This window comes from Monodelphis domestica, chromosome 1 (assembly GCF_027887165.1).
Source record: "Monodelphis domestica isolate mMonDom1 chromosome 1, mMonDom1.pri, whole genome shotgun sequence".
Classification (NCBI taxonomy): Eukaryota; Metazoa; Chordata; class Mammalia; order Didelphimorphia; family Didelphidae; genus Monodelphis; species Monodelphis domestica.
Genome location: NC_077227.1, coordinates 666,178,518 through 666,199,393, shown reverse-complemented (window position 1 = coordinate 666,199,393; position 20,876 = coordinate 666,178,518). Strand labels below are relative to the sequence as shown.

Below are 20,876 nucleotides of genomic sequence, written 5' to 3'. Positions count from 1 at the left end.
AATTGAAAGGGACCTAAGTCTTTTCCCCTAATTTGCAGTTGAGGAAACCAAGCTCAAGGGAATTTGTGACTTATTCAGGATTACAAAGGTATTGTCAGAGGCAATTTTTGAAACCAGGATTCTAATTCTAGAAATCGCGCTCTTTTTACTACACTGTATTTTTTTTAAGAGTATAGTTTTATACTTGAACTTATATGGAGTTTTCTTCTGTGCAGTAATATGGAAAAGGTAACACTTAGTAATTTGACCAAGGCCACATAGCTAGCGTCTGTCAAGTTTAAACTATGGTCTTTCTTTTTTTTTTTTAAATTTTTGTTTTAAACCCTTACCTTCCGTCTTGGAGTCAATACTGAGTATTGGCTCCAAGGCAGAAGATTGGTAAGGGCTAGGCAATGGGGGTCAAGTGACTTGCCCAGGGTCACACAGCTGGTAAGTGTCTGATGCCAGATTTGAACCTAGGACCTCCCATCTCTAGGCCTGACTCTCAATCCACTGAGCTACCCAGCTGCCCCTTAAACTGTGGTCTTTCTGACTCCAAAGGTAGCCCTAAACCTGACTCTTAACTCATTATGTCACGTTGCTTCTCTGAAAATAAGGGAACAATAATAAATTGCCAATAATCTAAAGGGCAATAGAAAGATACAGGACAGGTGTACAGAGAGGTGTACATGTATATTATTAATTGGAAAGTTAGTATTACACTCTGATTTTTTTTTCTTGTGAGAAAGAGGGAATAAGGAATTAAGGAAGAGACAATGGAAATTCAGAAATTGAATGATAAGAATCTATATTGAATAGAAGGTGATGGGTCAGTGACTCATCAAGAATATAGGATAGGGGCTGCTATGTAGCACAGCGGATTGAGCATCAGGGCTGGAATTGGGAAGACTTGGCTTCAAATCTGATCTCAGACACTTCCTACTTTGTAACCCGGGGCAAGTCCCTTCATCCCAGTTGCTTAGCCCTTACTGCTCTTCTGTCTTAGAATTGATACTAAGACAGAAAGTAAGGGTAAGGGGGGGAAAAGACTGTAGGATAATATATGAATAGCCATTAAGGAAGGCTTCCTGGGGCTATCTTTCGTGAAAAAGATATAAACAAAAATCATACAGGGTAATCTGCACCCATGGAGAGAGTACCCACATTAGTGAGATGATGGGTTCATTTAAGTTGCAATATAGAGAATGTATATCTGGTTTAAAGATGCATGCCTCTATGAGGTATTTACATATGAATGTACATGTGTGTATATTTGGACTGTGTATGGAGGAAATTCGTGCATCTTTTGATATGTGTGATCAAATGTAGTAAGTCCACGTACCAGGCTCCTAATGTCTTTATTACGTCTTTTGACATCCAGGCCATTTATAGTCCGTCTAAGATATATTTAGCTCAGTCCTATCCTCTCTCCACCCACTTCTTACCTTTCTCATATTTTTTATGTTGGCTCTCGACCATACTTGTGCTGCCTGCCTAACTCTGTGCTTCTTACATCACAATATAACTATCAAGAAGATTGTAGCAGAGTCTTGCTGTCTCTGGATATATGTGTTTGTACATTCTCACCGTTAATAGGAAAGGCAAAGGTAATGTCCATTAAAGAAAATTGCCTTTGATGAAATGTGAGGAAATTACTTTTTTCTTGAATTTCATTATCTTTTTTTCCTCTGTTCCTTACTCCAAAAAATGAAGAACTGAGAAACCAAGATGGTCTATTTAATTATAGATTGTTACCTACTCTTAGGACCCTCCTCATTCTACTGTTTTTTTTTTTTTCTACCAAATTCATTATTAGAGAGAAGGGAAAATTGGGAAGAAATTCAAGTGAGGAAGGGATGGTATTGGACTATATCTAGAAAGGTCATGCTCTTAACATTTATATACTTTTGTACCTTTTACTTTTTAAAAAATTTCCAAGTAAGACTTTTTATCTTAGTTATTTCTTGGGCCATATTCAAGGAAGTAGTATTTTTTGGACACCTAAGGGGAAATCAATCACCTATTAATTAAGGTCAAGGTAGAAGTGATGGCATCCAGAAAAGAGGGAAACCTTAAAGGGATTAAAAGTTTGGAATTTCAACTGTTTCTTATCATTTGAAACTGTTGATGATAAGATGGAAAATTTTTCAGGAAACTGGATTTTTTCAACCAATATTTATTGATTTCTCACTTAGTTTTTGTAGTATATTTGATTTTTCATATAAAGGAAATATCATCCTTTGGGATTAGTATGGTTTTCCAGTTTTTCCTACTTGAGATATCAGGTATTCGAGCCCCTGTTCCTTCCTTTTGTGCAGCAAGATATATTATAACTATCAACACTCCTGTGAAGAGTGCATCACATTTGAATCAAGTCTCTGTAGATACAATATTGTCATCCAGGGTATCTGCAGGATCATGCATGTGCCTTATTTCTGAAATCAGTTATTCAACATCTCTAACTTCTGGCATCCATGCTCCAGGAAACTGGTGGCAGTAAGTGATGCTGTGCCAGTGAGCAAACTCTGGGGATACATATGCTGTCCCTGAGAATCCCAGCAGGAATAGATCAGTAGGAACAGCTGATGGCACTGTTCTTTCTCTACAGGCCTGGGCTGCCTTCTGTCACAGTTTATATGCCATTTCAACAGACACAAAGGATTTCCTGACTTTCAAATCTCAAATGCTGTTTATAGAAAACTAGCAAACTTTATTCAAATGAGCAAAAAAAAGTGGCTCTGAACTTGCCTCTGGCAACCGTTTATTGAGGCATACTATTATAATCTGGTTAAATCAACTAGAGCATCTCAGTGTTTTTGATTATTTGAAAATGGGCCATTATATTTTCAGGGCTTATTGAATGTGAAGCCATGTATCAGAGCAGAGAGTGTGTTTAGATTGTCTTTATGTGCTCTAAAGCTGTTGAAGTCTGAATGGAAATGGGGGATGGAAGGAAGATGTATTAGGTAATCAACTATACTTTCCTGGAGTGCTCTGGGGTAATGTCGGATTGGCCATCCAGGAATACAGCACTGGGCTTCTCATGAAGAGCCCAACCCAGAGCCAGCATCATTTGGCCCCATTTGGAGGTGCCTCTGCCCTGTACCCCGAGTGAACAACTTCTTTTCTGTTAAGTATGCGACCATTTAAAAAATTCACTTATTTGGATACTCTGCAAGAAGCCCACAGCAGGTATATGAGCATCTGTATCTGAACATCCACCATGCCTTTGTCCCTGAATGCCTAGATGTAGTGGGCATTAGTTAGTACAGTATGTCACAGGGAATGTGTAGCATCTAGAGAAGCTTTTTGCCTCATCCTTAAACATTTTGTATCTCTCAGAATAGCACTGTGAAAGAACCGTGGTGCAAGGAGGTGATTCTTGGGAACTCCAAAGCAGAAGACAGAATCAGAAGGAGAGGAGAGAAAGCTTTTGTTCTTAAAGGAGCAACCTTCAGCTGTAGGAGCTTTGATCTATCCTTCAGAAGAACAGACCTGGGTTACTGCAAGAGGCATCTCAATCCTCCCTAAAGGAGATTTTAGTGGCACTGCTACCCATTCTGTGGGGAGCCAACCCCTCCCCAGCTACTGCTCCCTCGTCATTGTAGATCTTCAACATTGGTTTGGTTTCTGTCTAGATAACCCGATGTCTACCTTATTAACAACAATAATAAATAGGTAATAATCCCTTGCCCAGTGTGTATGGGTGCACGCGCACACGCACACACACACATGCACACGCACATGCACACGCACGCGCGCGCACACACACACACACGCAAAAGAAGACATGAGTATTTGATCATTCCCAGGAAAATAAAATGCCAACTCCAGAAATCCAATGATTTAGTGTTCTGGCTGAGCCAACATCCAAATGAGTGAGCTGATGCCTCCCAAGTATGGACCCGTAGGGTAATGGTGATGTAAAGATTTGTCAAAGTAGGGAGAAATGAATTTGGTATGGAAACTTTCTGACTCATTTTAAGACCCTGAGGCTTTGTAAGATTCTCTTATTCTGTATAATTGTCTAGTTTCCACTTCTGCATGACTGAACACTCATAAAACATCTGAATTGTATAATATGTTCTGAAAAGCTCTTTCAGAAGTTTGCTTCACTCTAAATTTAGAGTGCCTATACTCTCGTATTGGCAGTACAGTCTCTAGATTTGCAGAAGGAACTAAATTTTGGGTAGAAAAGCTGATTGAAATAAACTATAGGATGATTTTACATGTCTGTATAAATGAGCAGAAGAGTTTTATTGTGGGCCAATGTAAGCATAGCACCTTTTGGGGTACACCTTTCAAACTACATGTATAATGAAGGGCTCTGAGTTCAAGGCATGAAAGGAAAGTAGAGTCATCCCAGATTATGCTCTAGACATAAATCCAATATGCCATTATAGCATGAAAAACTAAACATTACATACCATGGAGAACAGTATTTTAAATATAATAAACATCATTCTATCCTTGTATAAAGCTGTAATGAATATTTACTGTGACTATAGTGTACAGTTCTGGTTGTTTAACCTTAAGATAGCTATAATGGAACCAAAGACAGCTCAAAGAAGGATTTCCAATTCAACGAGTATTTATTAAGCATTTAGAATATTTACTAGAAAAAGAGAAAGAATCCTTACACTTAAAGGGCTTACATTATGTTGGGATATGATCCAGTGTATTTGTGGGGGGTAGCATGAAGTGAAGCTGCCAATGTAGAAAATAATTAAGAACAGGACTCTTTAGCCTGAAAATCTAAAAATGTAAGAAAAGAATGCCATCAAAACCTATCATTTCACGAATGCTTAGGTGAAAACAGAATTATTTACCAAATCCTGAAATACTAGAATGAGGGAATCTTTTTGGATAAACTAAAAGAAGTAATATTTCATATAATAGGTAATAAATGGACACTCATTTTTCTAAGAGGTGTATTGGTAGGAAATATAAATGGATTTTTAAAGTGTTTGACAGGTTTCTAAGTGAAATGGCCATGAATGGCTTCTAAAGGAAACTGGACTAAAGCTTATCTTTATTATGCTTAATTATGCTCATCCATAGTAGGTCCCCTGAACCTGCCTTTTTCAGTAGAATACTGGGAAGAACCCTAGGTCTTACCCATTTAATGTGTGGGTTTCCAAAGGCATAGCTCTATCTAGAATTTTAATGGCTCTTTTTCTTACTAGTTTCTGTTAAGGTATATGTTCCTCCCAGAGGTACTTATGACTTGAGGATAATCTTTTATTAAAGCTACAAGAGAGACAGAAATAGAATTGATATTGTCATTAGAGTGTACTATCTGGACAAAAAAGAGGGCAGAGATAGGGAGTTCAGGAAACATCACAAACCTGGCACAAAACATGGTATATTAGTGTTGGGGGACTTCAGTTATTTCAGCTTCTGTTAGAGCCTACACTATCTTCCTCCAAAATAAAGTAGCTAATAATTTCTTAACTTGACTTAATGATCATTTCATCCCTTTTTGTTTATTCTTTACACTAATAGAAGAAGTTGTATTTATATGTTTGATTTTGATATTAAAAATATTTTCAGATTTCCCCCACTCTGAGAGGTATAATGTAACAAAGGGAAAATAAGGCAAAACTAATAATTCATTGACTTCATCTGAAAGTATATGCAACATTCCACATCAATAGAACTCTCAAAACTATTATTTTAATAACTTAAAAAATTTTTAGTTTCACATTCCATTTCTCCCTCCATCTAGCATCTCTCCATTGATAAAGCAAAATATACAATACCCATTATGCATATGTAGCCACGCAAAATGTATTTCCATGGTAGTCAGATTCTGAAAAAGTAGACAAGAAAAACAAAAGAAAGGAAAATATATTTCCATCTGCATTCTAAGTCCATCAGTTTTCTAACTGGCAGTTGATAGCATTTATATCATGAGTCTTTTCAAACTGTATTAGATCATTTTATTGATCAGAATTAATAATTCTTTCATAGCCAATTTTCTTTCATTATCTATAAGCAAAATAATATCCTTTCACATTCATATGTAATAATTTGTTCAGCCATTCCCCAATTGGTGAGCATCCCTTCAGTTTTCAATTCTTTGCCACCACAAGAAGACCTGCTCTACGTATTTTTCTTCATATGGGGCTTTTTCTTTTTTCTTTCATCTCCTTGGGTATATAGACCGACTAGTAGTATCATTGGATCAAGAATTTCTTTTTTAAAAGTGTTTTTTAAAATGAACAAATTTAATTTCTCTCCCTCCTACTCTCATTCCACTGAAAAAAAGAGAAAACTCTTGTAACAAATATGCATTGTCAAGCAAAAAAGAGTCACTCATTACCTGTACACAAAAATGTGTATGTTTGATTTGACACTGTAAATCTGTCATTCTCTTGTTAAGAGATGCATAGTATGTCATCATCATTCTCCAGAATGATAGAAAGTATTGCAGTGATCATAATTTTTAGAGCTTTCAAAGTTGTTTGTCTTTACAGTGTTTTGATAGATAAATTGTTCTCTTGATTCTGCTAATTTCATTCTTTATTAGTTTATAAAAGTTTTCAAAATTTCATCCTTCAAAGAGTGAAAAAGAGCAAGGGGAGATTTCATTCTGGAATCACTCAGTGGTCTGACTGTACAGATATTTTATTCAGGACTGACTCCTCATCAATAATAAATCATTTCTTATTAAAATATAATAAATTCCTTTTTTCTTTTGTTTCTCTTAATTACACACTCACCATGTGCAGCACCTATTGATTTCCTCAAACAAAGTATTAATCATAGATGGATACATATGAGGCGTCTGTGTAGGGCAAAAGACTGCCTTTAAAGGTCTCCTTCAACAAGGTATCTCCCATATAGACATCAAAATTAATTACGATTTCTTAAAATACTTAGCAATAGTGTGAGAACCTCATTTGACAATCCTCTGATTATAAATATCAAGCCAGATAGAAAAGAGGAAAATGTGTGCTCCCCAAAGATGCCAATGATGAGAATCCAGCACAGTCTTAGTTGAAGAGGGATGCATTATGGGTGATACTTTTCGGATGCTCCTATTTCTGGATGTCATTGTAAAGTAAGCCTAGGAATATTGGAGAACCACCTAAAAAGTATGTAATGTTTTTAAAGGTTGGGGCAGTTTCTGTGCTAGAGAAGGAAATGGCAAACCACTCCAGTATCTTTGCCAAGAAAAACCCCAAATGGAGTCACAAAACATCAGATGTGACTGAAAAATGCCTCAACTCCCCTTAAAAATTGTACTTAACTATTCTCACAGGGAAAACTTAAGTGGATAAAAATGCTTATTGATAATATGATGACTGGTACTTGGATGGACAGCCTACAAATTGTGTGTGTGTGTGTGAGAGAGAGGGAGAGAGGGAGGCAGAAAAGGAGGGAGGGTGAGCATGTGTGACACATAAATTGGGTCTAGAATCAAACATGAAGAAAAGCATGGGTTAGATTGTCTTCAGAAAATTGCAGAGTTCTTTTAATGATCCTAAATTTCTCTTGGAAGCAAAAATCTGTCTTGTTAACTAACACCAATGTTGTTCCAATAGTGTGTTTTTGCAATTTGTGAAACATAAGTCTCCAGTGAATTAAAAATAAATATAATCTAAAAGTCAGTAGAGATGCACATGAATCAATATGAGTAGGTTGCAAAATTTAAAAATCAAGAAACTTTGAAAAACAAGGAAATATTTCATCAAGGAAATTTATGATTTAAAGAAAATAGACTGGCCATTTGACTAGAGTGAGGGACAAGTTTATTGCTCCCCTGGTATCTTCAGAATATCAAGAGAAAGAGAGGAAGATCTCTAGTATATGATGAGTGACTCCATTGGTGAACTTCTGTGAAGAAAAGGAACAAGAGTTTCACCAGCTGGCTGGGTCTGGATAGTTTATGGTTGGCAAGTGTTGAAGAGAACATCCAAACTGATAAGATCACAAGTCCAATTAAGAAGATTTCAGTAAAGTCTTTGATCAAGTCTCCCAAGCTATTCATGGGGAAAATATGGCAAGTTCCACTATTAATACATGAGGTAGATACAGAACTGGTCTAGCAGCTGGATCCAAAATGGTAATACAGAGTTTAATATCCACTTGCAAGGAGATTTTTAGTGGAGTTGCTCAGAAATCTATGCTCCTTATCAGTGATTTGGACAGACTAGAAGTGATCCTTATCAAAATTGCAGATGGCATAGCTGGATAGGATAGTGGGATGTGAATCTGATTCCAAAATGACCTTGTCATTGGGTGAAATTAATTTAATAAGGTTAAATCTGAAGTCTTAGATTTTTTTAACAAACCTTACCTTCAGTCTTAGAATTGATACAAGTATCACTTCTAAAGCAGAAGAGTGGTAAGGCTAGGCAAATGGAATTGAGTCCTAGCCCATGGTTAGGAAATGTCTGAGACCAAATTTGAACCCAGACATTTCCATCTCCAGGCCTGGCACGCTATCTACTGAGCCACTATACTTAAGTCAGCTTCATAATATGAGATGGAAAAAGGTCATGCCAAGTTAAAAAGCACTTATTAAGATGCTAACCGTTAGGATTCAAAGAAAGGCAAAATCAGTCTACTCTCTAGGAGTTCACAGTCTAATGCAAAAAAAAAATTTTTTTTTAAATGCAATAAGTATGTATACATGAACAGAAATTCAAATGAAAAGAGATTTGTAGGTTTAGTGTACTTTTAGGTCAGCTGTGCTATGGCTGCCTTCAGCTACTTAAAAAGAGGCTTACTATCCAGGACTTAAGTTGGTGATAGTCTCATTATACTCCACTTAGGTCAAACCATGACTGAAGTTTTGTATTCATTTCTGGGAGAGATAAACTGAAGAACATCCGAAGAATGGTCAAAAGTGCCATGATCAGGCTATATACTAATTAGTTGAAGGAACTGGGAATATTTTATCTGGAGAAAAGAAGACTTAATGGGGCATGATAGCTTCTTTCAAGTATTTGAGGAGCAGACCTCTAGAAAAGAAATTGGCTTTGTTCTGCATGACCTCAGAGGGCAGAACTAGGAATTGTTGGACGTTGCTACAAGAGAAGTTTAAGGGAAAATGTAACGATTTAGTGCTTTCCAAAGGTGGAATGGGCTCCCGTGGAAGGAACTGGATTCCCTCTCCCTAGAAGGCTTTCAGCAAAGGCTACATGATGCCTTCATGTCCTAGAAGCATTCCTATTCAGGTACTAGACCAGAAGAGCCTCCTTGGTCTCTTCTGAACATGAGATTTTGTGATTCTGCATCAGCTTAGACCCTTGAAAAAGGAACTTTTTGAATCCTCACTTAAACATGGACATCTCTCCCTGGGACTGGTGCACTGTGTTGCTAAAGTGATCCAGGTAAGAAGGAAAACTAGTGGAGAGTTGAAGAGCATCCGGATAGATCTGCCCACTCTTAGCCAACTAGCATTCCAGTGGAAATACATTAATCTTGGGCCACCTCAAATCTCTTTGGTAGTCTGCCAAACCACCTCCCTCAAAACTCTGTTTTGAAATCTCATGAGTAACACAAGATGGTATTGATATAGTCTGCAGACAACTTCTGTTTTTCATTTACTCATTTCTAACAAGATTCCCTAGATGTCTTCAAGCATTGCAAAGGGAGATGAAAGCTCACCGTTCCCCTTGGGGCTTTCATTGCAATTGGGGGGCAATTTGATTATTTCAGTATTTGAATTGGGACTAGATAGGTGAGCCCCTCACCTTTGGTGAAAAATATTCACATCCCATTAGGAGAACTCACTTTGTTAAGGACTAGATTCTCTATGCTGACCTCTTGGTGACTCCCACAGCACAGTAGATAAAGTTCTGGACCTGGAATCAGGAAGACTCATCTTCCTGAATTCAAATGTGGGTGACACTTCCTAGCTGGGTGACCCTGTGCAAAAGTCACTTAACCCCTTTTGCCTCGCCTTTACTGCTCTTCTTCCTTGAAACCAATATACAGTATTGATTCTAGGATGGAAGGTAAAGGATAAAAAAAAAAAGAAATCATGATTGATTTATTCACATATTTAAAAAGTAAAAATACCTTTAGTCATGTGTATCTTCACATTCCCTCTGTCTCAATTATATTTCCCAAGGTGTTCACAGAAGAGGTGTCAGCAGTAATCTAAGCATGCCTCTATGAACATTTCCTCATCAGTTTAAGATTAGATTAGGTTCTAAGTGGAGCAAGAGCTCCCTTCCTGACCGTTAACTCTGCACACTCTGCATTGACTGTTCGCCTGCTGACCCCAATTCTCTCTCTCTCTTTTTCTCTCTCTTTTCTAGAACTCACATGCTGTGTTTCAGACTGAGGGGCCCTCATCCCACCCTCCAAACCAAGACTCTTCACTGTCCCACTGATGTTCACAGCTTTGGCTTAGGAAGAGGCACTTGTGCTCCTGGCACTCTCCAGCTTGAAACCCCCATGATCTGACCCCACGCAGAATCGGTGGCCCTCAGTGGGGAAACTTGAGTTCAGGTCCCCAAAGCTACATCTCCATTTTGTGAATCTATAGCAATTCCTTTAGCCTCTCAAGATACAAGCTGCCCAAGAGCAGGACCCATTTGGGAATGGAGGAGACGAACGTTGATCTTACCATAACCTAGTCTTATCTGCAGCCCTCTAGCATCACAGCATTTACCGTTTTTCTCTCCCTCCTTTTGAGCACATAAATGGTCAGCTGTATCTCCTAGAATGAAGCAAGACCCGAGCCCTGCTGCCTTGGAGAGACCGTCACGTTTCACGGATCAGCCCGACTGGTTTGTGAGGATCTGTAATTGTGTCTAAGAGGGGGTTTCTGAAAGGCTTCGTACGCAATGCGCTCCTATATATACAGCCTGCTGTGGCATCTTTTCTCCTTTTCCAGGCATCACATAACCACCTTCCATAACTTCCTCTTTGATGCCAACCTCTTAGTTGTGTGGTTTGGGATTTTGTTTGTTTGGTTGGTTGGTTGGTTGCTTTTTTTACGGGAAACTGTCTGTCCCCCAGGCAGCAAGATCTCCAGAATGATCTGTCTCAAGAAGCAGAAATGGCCTTCTGTGATTCCGTGAAGCCTCTATCCTCGTCGCCTGTCTTTGTATTGTCGGATATAGCCTGAGGCCTTAATGTTCACATGTAGCTCTTAGAAGCCTTCACTCCCCTCCCTCCTTCCAGTGCTTCGACTTTGCCTCAAATTTGTCACCAGTGATAGGACACAAGTTATTTTCTTCCCTTTCTAAGGGGACATTCTTCTCCCTGGTGATGATCCAGGTGTTCTGAGCTCCTCTTTACCAAGTGATCCCCGCAGTTCATGTACAGGACAGGCCAGCAGAGGATAAACTGGGCTGCATCTGCCCTCAGATGGCTGAGACAAGCTGAGACTGACATCTGCCCACTAAAGGACAGGTTTGCCCTTTAGGAAGATGGAAGGGGAGAGGCAGAGAGAGAGAGAGTGGGAGAGAGGGAGGGGGAAGGAAAGAAGAGAGAGAGAGGGAGAGAGGGAAGGGGAAGGAAAGAAGAGAGAGAGAAAGAGGGAGGGAGGGAGGGGGAAGGAAAGAAGAGAGAGAGGGAGGGAGATACAGACAGACCTTGGAGGTCCCGGGGAATCTGCTTGAGCACAGGATTGCTTCTCTTCGTCTTTTGGCTTGAACGCCCATCCTCAGCACCAGTCCTTTGTGTCTTTACAACTAATTATCAGCTGAGGCTGAATTGGAAAAAAAAGAGAGGAAATAATTCTCCTTTGAAAGGTGAATGTGGCCTTCTTTTCCCAACGTCAGTAGGCAGCATGTAGATGACATCCCCGAATCTGACTTTTCGTGTACGTAACTTTTTAAGTCCCATTTCTAGAAATAGGAGGGGAATCCGTGGGAGCTATAGGCACAAGCCACATTGTTTTCAGTCATTTGTCCCTATGCTATTTAAACCTCCAGGAGTTGTGAGACAACATTGAATTGAATGAGCCCTCGGGTTCCTGTTTCTCTGGGCACCTGGATCCTTAAGAGATGGATCTGAGTGAACATAAGAGATGCACAATGGGATGATACTCTGGGTCAACGTTTCAACAATTTAACTTGACTTCCATAAGCATTAATTGCTTCCTTTTTTTTTTTTAATGAGGGCAACCCAGGAATATTTCCAGATCTGTTCTCTAGAGTAATAGAGGTTAATGACTGAGTACCAGAAAAGGAGCCAGATAAATGGAGACCAGGATGAGAAAAGGAGATCAGGGGCTTAGAAAGTCCAAAAAGATTCCTTTGAGGGTGATCCTTGGGGCGAAGGGGAAAAAGTAATCAAATTTTGTCTGCCTGCTTGCATGGGCTACGTGATAGAGACTTCTAATCTGTTCCTGTTTTAAGAATGTTTTTCTTTTTGCTAAGAGACTAAATGACCCCCTCGTCCTCTCCTGTCCCCCTTGAAGCCCCTTAATAAATGTAGCCTTCTGATTTTAATCTGGCCATTGATAACTCCATCCTCTGAGGATGTTACAAGATGGACCCTTCCCCAGGTTCAGGGAGTTGTCTCTACAGGGCCAGGTTCTAAAGGGGAATAGTCCCCTCGCCCTGGATGCAGGCGACTTTGGACATTCCCCTTTGGAAGGATGCTGGCTCCCTGGGCACTTCATTCGAAAGGGAACCTTTCTCCATTTGAAGGTTCTCTGGCCAGCAGCTCCCTGAGCTGCCTAGAAGCAGACTGGAATGTGAATGCTGGTGGGGGATGGAAGGGGAGAGTTTTAAGAACTACCACTCAGCCTTCTGATCCAGCTTTATCTGACTATCGGACTCCTTGCTACTCCTGAAGGTTCCGCAGACTCTCCCATTGTGTGACTATAAAACCCCCGTAGCATGGCCAGTTTCCCTGCAGTCTGATCATATGTCCTGGGGAGTTTTAAACCCACCCACCCACCCACACACACAGCAAAGTAAATGTTCTTATGACAAGTCAATTAAGGCCGACCCTTTTCATTGATGCTGGCATCACTCCCTCTCTGGCTCCACTTCTTCCCTAGGGCATGAGTAGTTGGAAGAAAACTGAAATAAGCTATTGGTCAGGTTTTCAACATTTTTGTTAAAATTCAAACTATCTCAGAGCCCAATTTCCATTAGCGTTGGTCCATTAAAAAAAAATTAAAACCCTGACCTTTGATCTTAGAACCAATACTGTGTATTAGTTATTAGTAAGAGCAGTAAGGGGTCTTAAAAAAAAAAGCAGTAAAGGCAATGGGGGTCACCCAGCTAGGAAGTGTCTGAGACCAGATTTGAACCCAGGACCGCCCATCTCTAGGCCCGACTCAATCCACTGAGCCACCCAGCTGCCCCAGCCTTGGTCCATTTTAAGATTTAAGCCATGTGTTAGTTCTTCTGGCTACCCTGATGAGATTAGACATGCTTTCTTCCCAGTAAGGTAGTGATACGCCCAGTTATACTAAGTTCGAGTAAAGGCTGGGGGATAAGCTGCTGGGAGATGCAAAAAAATAAAATAAATTAAATAAATTAAAGGATTCAGGACCTGGATGGCGGTTTGGATTTAAAGGGCCCATAAAGTCCCCTCCAACTCTTAGATTCTCTGAGTCTAAAAAGTATTCTTTTTGTGATCCAAGAGTCCTCGCTTCTGTTAGGACTAGAGATATTTGAGGTCGGGAGGAGTCACCCCACTTTGTGTTTAAATATCACACATTGAGGATCTGATGCAACCAGAAGATCCGTTGATTGCTTCATTTGGTTCAAAGGGGCTCTTTCCCCAACTCCACTATGCTTCCTCCCAGGTACTCCCACAACCCAGTAGCTTTGTCCTTGCTTGTATCTTGGACCCTAACTCCCTCCCTCGCTGTCCCCGATGCTTGTGGTGTGGCCATGAATTACCAGCCCAAACCAGGCTACTTTAGAAATAGAAATAGAAATAGAAATAAAAATAAAAATAGAAAAGGAACCAGACACAGAGAGGCCAGAGTCTCACTGCCAGTTGATGGCAGAGCTGGATTCTATCTGAGGTCTTCTGGCTCTTTATACGATAGTGCCATGGCTACCTCTAGTTAATTTTGGGAACACCCCTGAGGAAAAAAAAGAGAAAAGCCCTGCTTTCTACCAGTTTATTAGCCTCAGGAGTCACGCTGCACATTTACTTCAGACAAATAAATGGAAACCACCGTCAGGGTCGATAACCTGACCAGATTTAGTGTTTCACCAGCTCTGAAAATTTCCTTTAATGATGACAGCGGATTATGTCTGAATGAGTAGCGTTCCTCATTATTCCCCAGGCCCCAGAATCCCCAAGCTGCAACTAGGGAGAACCTCTTTAGAGTCTAGATCGTTTGGCCCCAAGTCACTCCCAGGAGAAGCTGCTCTGACATGGGAAGAAACAAGTCCAGTGTTTGTACCCATCCAGATAATGCTTTCCGTGAGATTTCTTATTTGGAAATTTGAAGCTAAGCTTAGAACTGGTTTGGACTTAAGACTTTCCCCAGCTTTTTTTTTTTAACTTTTTAATCAAGGTTAGGGAGTGGAGAAAGGAAAACATTTAAGGGAAATGAGTAATAACCCTCTAATCTCTCCTCCCCAATGAAGATTGGAACCTCTAGGAAGAGAGAAATAGGGAAGAAGGCTGGGGGTAGAAAAGAGGCATACTGAAACCTGAACCATTCTCTATTTTAGAGGAGACCTGTGGATTTCTCCTGTTGTCTAGTGTGTGAGAGTTTCCAGAAAATGAAGGTGAGGGTGGTGGGGATATCCCAGAGACAAAGCTCCGAGGGCATTTACATTTTTATTTGTAAAACTTTTGGACTCTGATTTGAAAAGGTCCTTCTAGCTCTTAAAATTAATTTCAAAAGGGACTACATAAGTGAAGGCAATAAACAGATGGTGGCTTCATTTCTCTAGCAAAGATATTCTTAATCTGGGATCCATGAATTATTAAAATATATATTTAAAAGCATTATTCTGAGAAGGAATTCATAAACTTTGCCAGATTGCCAAAGGGGTCCATGAAACACAAAAGCAGATAAAGAGTACCTGCTCTAGAATGAATAGAATCTGGAGTGATTAGTCACTAGTACTGTGGATAAAACCACAAAGGAGACAGAACAGCCTTTCCTCAACTATACTCCAGAAGTGTGTCTTCTGTCCTGACCTGTCCTGACCAACCCAAGTCCCTAGGGGTTGGATGAAGGTCACCTTAAGTCAGCCTGCCTCATCCAGGGATGGGCAATGACTTTGAGCAGATTTATTTCTCCAAAGGTGAACTCAGCCTTCATACGTACCTAGGTTCCTGAAAGATTCAGATAAATTCATAGAGAATGGCACCCTAACGAGTTATTGAGGGGAGAGAGAGTTGGAGACTTCCTTGATCCCTCAAGATGCTCTCCAGGAGGCCATCTCAGCTCTGCCAACTTCTTCTTGGGACCCTACTGGAGATAAGATTCTAGATTAGAATCTCTGGAATTTGGTAGTGGCTGCCATTTGAAGCATCCCTGTACTAAAGATAAGATGCCATTTTCTTTGGGGGTGGATATAGGTGGAAAGAGAAAGGAGTGATCTACAAGCCAGTTCCATGTAGTCCCTTTGTGGGGGTAGAGGAAGGGTCAGTCTTAAAGGAATACATGGTAGGACTCCACTGGGAGTTCTCACCTACATGTGGATATCCCACTCAACACCAGGTACACATCCCTTTGCACCATCAAATGCCACACACAAACACACGTTTGCTCCCTGAGTGCTTCCCGCATATTTTTTCCTGAACTTCGGTGATTTAGTGCTGTGGCCAAGATCACAGGAACAAACACCAGACACAAGACCAGATGTTCCTTCTGTAAGTTTGCTTTATTAAGGTAGAACAGGGTAATTCATGACAGGTGGCTGAACTTAGCTTTGAAGAAACCAAGCATGATCCATTTCCAAGCCCCTTCCGAGTTCTAGGACCTACTTCATCTTCCAAGTCCTGTCTCACCACTGGTTTGAGACTGGGACCTGGAGAAGTGTTTCATATCTGAGAAACCCATCTGTCTGCAGCTGTATCTGTCCAGCTCTCTTCTTTTGAATTTCTTAAAGTCCGAGGGCTGACTGGGAAAGGGGAAGTTCACTACAAAAGTTCTGTTCCCATCAACCAAAATTTGTATGATGGCGCCTCATGACCAGAGTAATCACATCCCTTTGTCCAAGTTTCTCAGATATTTTCCTAATGATAGATAAGACTGGGGCCAGTAGGGCAAAGGGTTGCTTGGTTTCCTACGTAGAGACCAATATCTGGACCTAATCCTGCAAAGTTCCTGTATTCCTCCTTGAATCTGTCTACCTACTTGAATCTGGTTTGGTAGAAAGAGCTGCCTTCATCACCCTCTTGTTCATCACACGTTTGAGCTGACTGCTCTGCCCTACAGAGCAGCACCTTGCTCTGGTGGAGAAAGCTGGGGCTAGAGAAAAGGTAGAGCATAGGATCAAGGGTGCTGTTGAGGTAGGTGAAGGCCAGTGCTCCATGGAACAGCTCTGTGCAGAGGTTGAGGGTTTGGCAATTACTGACTCGCTGAGCTAGGATGGAGGCTATAGCGAAGACAATGCTAGGCAAGAAGCAGGAAATGTACACGGTGACAATTACTCCCAGTACAAGCACTGCCCGTCGTGTTCCTGCTTGCTTGTCCAGTTTCCGTCGTCTGATAGTGATGATGATGCTGAAGATGGAGAAGAGGATAATTCCCAGTGGCAGAAAGAATTCTAGCACATAGAGTATGTGGTGCCAGCGCTGGGGAATAGAGCCTGTACTGTTTATTGTAAAGCTGAGGCAAGAGAAATTGGAGTAAACAGGCTGATGATCCTGCAGGAGTAGGGGCATATTCATGAGCAGGATGAGCACCCACAGCCCCACGGAAACCTGGGCTGCGGATCTTGCAGATGCCCGGCTCAGTGTGTGGTGGGGCCATACAACCTTCAGATAGCGATTCAATGCGACAGCAGTGAGGAAGATAATGCTGGCTGTACGGTTAGTGGACATCATGAAGAGGTTAGCTTTGCAGGCACCAGGTCCAAAATTCCACTTCTGGCCATTGACATAATAATCGATCCGAAAGGGTAAGTTGATGATCAGGAGGAAATCAGCAATGACTAGGCACAGGAGAAAAATGGTATTAGATTTCCAAGGTCGGATATGGACGCAGAAGATGAAGAATGCAAAGCCATTCCCCACTAGCCCCACAATACACTCCAAGGTCAGCACTGGCGCCAAGAAGGCTGACAAGGCAGGGGTCGCTTTCAGTTTGCAAGTGGACATTTTCCCTCCTTGCTTTGTACTTCAAAATCTTGAAGAGCAGGAAGACGATGGCTGGGACCCCCTCAGGATCACTTCAGACTCGTGTTGTCCATCAGGCTACCTTCAGTGATGAGCGCAGGACTAGACTACTAAAACAAAGAATAAAGCTAACTAGAGGTCTAATAGCCAACCACAGGAAATAAGGCAGCAATAGTCAATTGTGTAACGTCCGTGGGTTTTCATCTGACGTTCTCACGGCTGATCAAGATCAGAAGCATAGAAGAACTACTTTCATTCCCACTACCGCTGTGCTTTGTTTGACCTCCCGAAGGGACCCCAAAACTAGGACTGGGGTTACATCTACTTGGAAAATGACAGAGCTGCCTTCACAAGAAAACTCTGCCCGGCGGAGGGAGGGATGACTTGCCTCTCTGACCCTGTGGCTAAAGTAATTTATTCCCCTGTCTATCCTGGGCTCTGGGATAAGGGGTCTGACATCATGTTTGGATACTGTGGGATTGGTCCAGCCTCTGGGCTAGAGAAAGATCTTTCCTGGCCCAGCTCAGAGGTCTGATTTCCCAGCTGAAAAATGATCATTTTCACCAGAAATTTGCTTCGTTTAAACACTTTCTTTCAGTATCTTATTTATTTGTGAACATGTGTTATCATTCCTCTCAGATTGTAAATTCTGAGGACAGAAACTGTCATTTCGTCTTCGTATGCCCAGCACTTAGTACAGTTCATGGTCAATATTTAGTAAATATTTGTGGAATTGAATTGATTCAGAGATGAGGGCTTTGCATCAATTCAAATCAGATCTACTGTTTGCTGAACTTGTACAACATACAGTTCTAGTAACTGGACTCTTACATTGTTCATTGTAATTAAGCCGCTCCGCCTTGTTAACTGTGTTCTTGTCTTGTTTGTGAGCCTGAAGTCACTGCTTTGGTGCCTAATCCCTTCTAGTCCCCAGGAACTGGATTCCTTTCCCTGTGACCCCCTCCCTGCTGGCTGCCATCAGGCTACCCCAATGCCCAGCTCAGTTTGGCTGCCAGGACCCACCTGCTGCCCTGCCTGGCTGCTTCTCTGCTTATTCAGCCTGACATGGCACTCCCCTAATGTAATGTCCTTGGACTTTCCCACCCAATTACCTGCCCATCTCCAGTGCATCTTTCTAGTTCCTGGAAATCATGGAGAAGTAAATAGACGCAGGGCAGGAAATAGACCAGATGTGTACTGAGGAGGTTAGTCAGTTTGCCTTTCTCAAGGCTCTTGACCGACTCAGTGACTTCTGGGAAACTCCGGTGCAGAGTAGAGTGCCTGATACTTAATAAATGCACTTAATAAATGTTGGTTAAAATGAATTGAATTGTTGAATTGACTCAAGTTCACACAGGACCATCACATTGACGTGGGGTGGTTCTCTCCTGGCTCCTCAAATTTGTGTTTTTAGTGCCTGCAGCACCTGAGCTAGAAGTCTCTTCAACTGAGTCCCCATCTAGGATGGGGTCGTTTTCTGTCATCTTCTGAGAGACCAGGGATTTCTCCTCCAAAAACCATGGCCCTATGAAGAATAGCCCTTCCTCTTTCACTTCTGTCAAGATGGCCTCTCCAACCACATTTACTGCAATCTGGAATTGGCAGCCACAGATGAGAATATTTTGCTTGCAAAGGGAATATAAGGAAATCCAAGCATAGGAATGATATATGTATATTATATATATGTGTGTGTGTATATGTGCATGTATATATAATATGCATATACATATATAATACAAACATACATATATAGTTATTAGCTACTATAATGATTTTTTTAACCCTTACCTTCCACTTTAGAATCAATACTGTAGATTGGCTCCAAGGCAGAAGAGTGGTAAGGGCTAGGCAATGGGGGTCAAGTGACTTGCCCAGGGTCACACAGCTGAGAAGTGTCTGAGGCCGGATTTGAACCCAAGACCTGTCTCTAGGTCTGGATCTCAATCCACTGAGCTACCCAGCTTCCCCCTACAATGACTGTTTAAAGCAAAAGTTGGTGACCTTTCGTAAAAGGCACAACAAATTGCTGATTTAAATTGTCCCCAGCCTCCCACTGAAAGGGAGCGAGGGGGCACAGAAGCAGCTGCCATGCTCTCGTGTTAGATGCTCACCCAGTTGACTTAGCTAAACCTACCAGAGAGACATGGTGAAGGATACCCCCACAACAATGCTTTTTCTGAACCTTGGATTTCTGGCAGTCCTGGAGCTTCAAGGAGGTAGAAGAGTTCCATACTCTGTCCCCACCATTTAATGCACATACACTTCTTGCCCCAACCTTGACCATCTTGCAAGCTGTGGTATAGTTGTCATATGCTGCCAACTTTTGTCTAAGCAACTCCTGGCTGCCCTCCTCCACACGCCAATCCCTATTCCTCCCTGATCGTAAGTGCTACCCTGGGTTCAAGTCATCATCCATTTAAAACCATAGCTCAGGATTCCCCACTGGGGTTTGTTTTATCAGCCAGTTCAAGGCAAAAGTCATTCAATTAAACAGGACATCCAGAAAGCTGATGAAGATTTCCATGTGCCGTGGGGCACGACATTATTCCCCAGATTAACACACCACCAGAGGGAGAGGGCTTACATATGGGAAGACATAGAAGCAGGGCACACACATGAACATATGGGAAGAGCCATTCATGTCTCCCTTGCTGCTGGGTGCTGACATCATAGAGCAAGCTGCTTTTCCCACCAAGCTGTCTCCTTCCCTGCTGTGTGTCTCCACTGCCCTTTCTGCATCCATATCTTGGGTCTCCATAGCAGCGAGGTCTTGCCAACTCTATCTTGATTGCTGCGGGAGGCATCTTGAGCTCTTTACTGGGGCACCTAAAGAGGCTCTTTTCTTTTAATTAATTAATTAATTAATTAATCTTTTCTTTTCTTTTAATTAAATCCATCATCAATTCATACCCTTAGAGGCAATTTGCTGTAATACATCAGCCTCCGTGATGCCACTGGTTGCCACTCAAATCAACCTGGGAAAACCCCCAAAGGACCAAGTGTAGCCAGTGTAACTGGTGACTTTGGACTCGGTTCCTTTGTTCTACATTAAAGAATGCCCTTGTCAGGCATTCTTGGTGGCAACAAAGTCTCTCCATACCTATTTCACCCCTCTTGGCAAGCGCTGCATGGCAAGGTTTGGCTGTATGTGAGCTTTCCTTTTCATCTAAGGAATTGGGTAGTTAGCAGCTCCATCCAACCATGCCTATTTCTCCTTCCACCAAGTGGTCCCTATGCTCTAATCACTACCTTCAGCTGCAGGGGTTGTGGGGAGAGGGGAGGGAGGAAGGGAAAGAAAAAGGAACGAGTGAGGACAAGTCCCCCAGACAGGAAAAATGATGCTGCTCTGATTCATTTTTATCCTAGGGAAAAGGAAAAAAAATCCCTGAATCTAGTTTAGTTCTGCTCTTTGGAAAGTGATAAAAGATCATTACGAATTATATTTTCTCTTAACTTCAACTCAAAGCCCCCAAATGAAGGATGAAATCTGGGCTACTTTTGATGGAACTCAGACCCTCATGCTGATCTAGTTGTGTTCTGAGTTGCTCATTAGCATCCTTCGATACCGTCCTCCCACCAGGCAGTTAATACAGGGACATGCATCCCAGAGGCAATTAAAGCTGACCGTACTTTTATCTGTGAATCAAAACCAA

General features: G+C 41.5%; 2 protein-coding genes across 4 annotated transcripts in view; one reads left to right on the top strand and one right to left on the bottom strand.

Moving 5' to 3' along the window:
- The window catches only part of MTA3 (metastasis associated 1 family member 3), a 219,487-nt gene extending 200,939 nt beyond the window's left edge, over positions 1–18,548 (top strand). The window contains exon 17 of one of the 3 annotated variants that reach the window (XM_056823423.1): positions 10,257–18,548. In XM_056823423.1, coding sequence (XP_056679401.1) covers positions 10,257–10,282 — 26 coding nt within the window. In that variant the 3' untranslated portion in view covers positions 10,283–18,548. Of the gene's footprint in view, positions 1–3,321; positions 6,667–10,256 lie in introns of those variants that run through there. The other 2 variants (XM_056823468.1, XM_056823507.1) reach the window with 2 other exon arrangements.
- On the bottom strand, positions 16,237–17,205 carry OXER1 (oxoeicosanoid receptor 1). The gene has a single exon (XM_007476891.3). The coding sequence runs from the start codon at positions 17,203–17,205 to the stop codon at positions 16,237–16,239; it is 969 nt and encodes a 322-aa protein (XP_007476953.1).
- Positions 18,549–20,876: the final 2,328 nt, after the last annotated feature.

What these genes read in the sequence shown, in the direction of transcription:
- OXER1 (XM_007476891.3), bottom strand. Translation starts at nt 17,205, where the DNA reads ATGTCCACTTGCAAACTGAAAGCGACCCCTGCCTTGTCAGCCTTCTTG.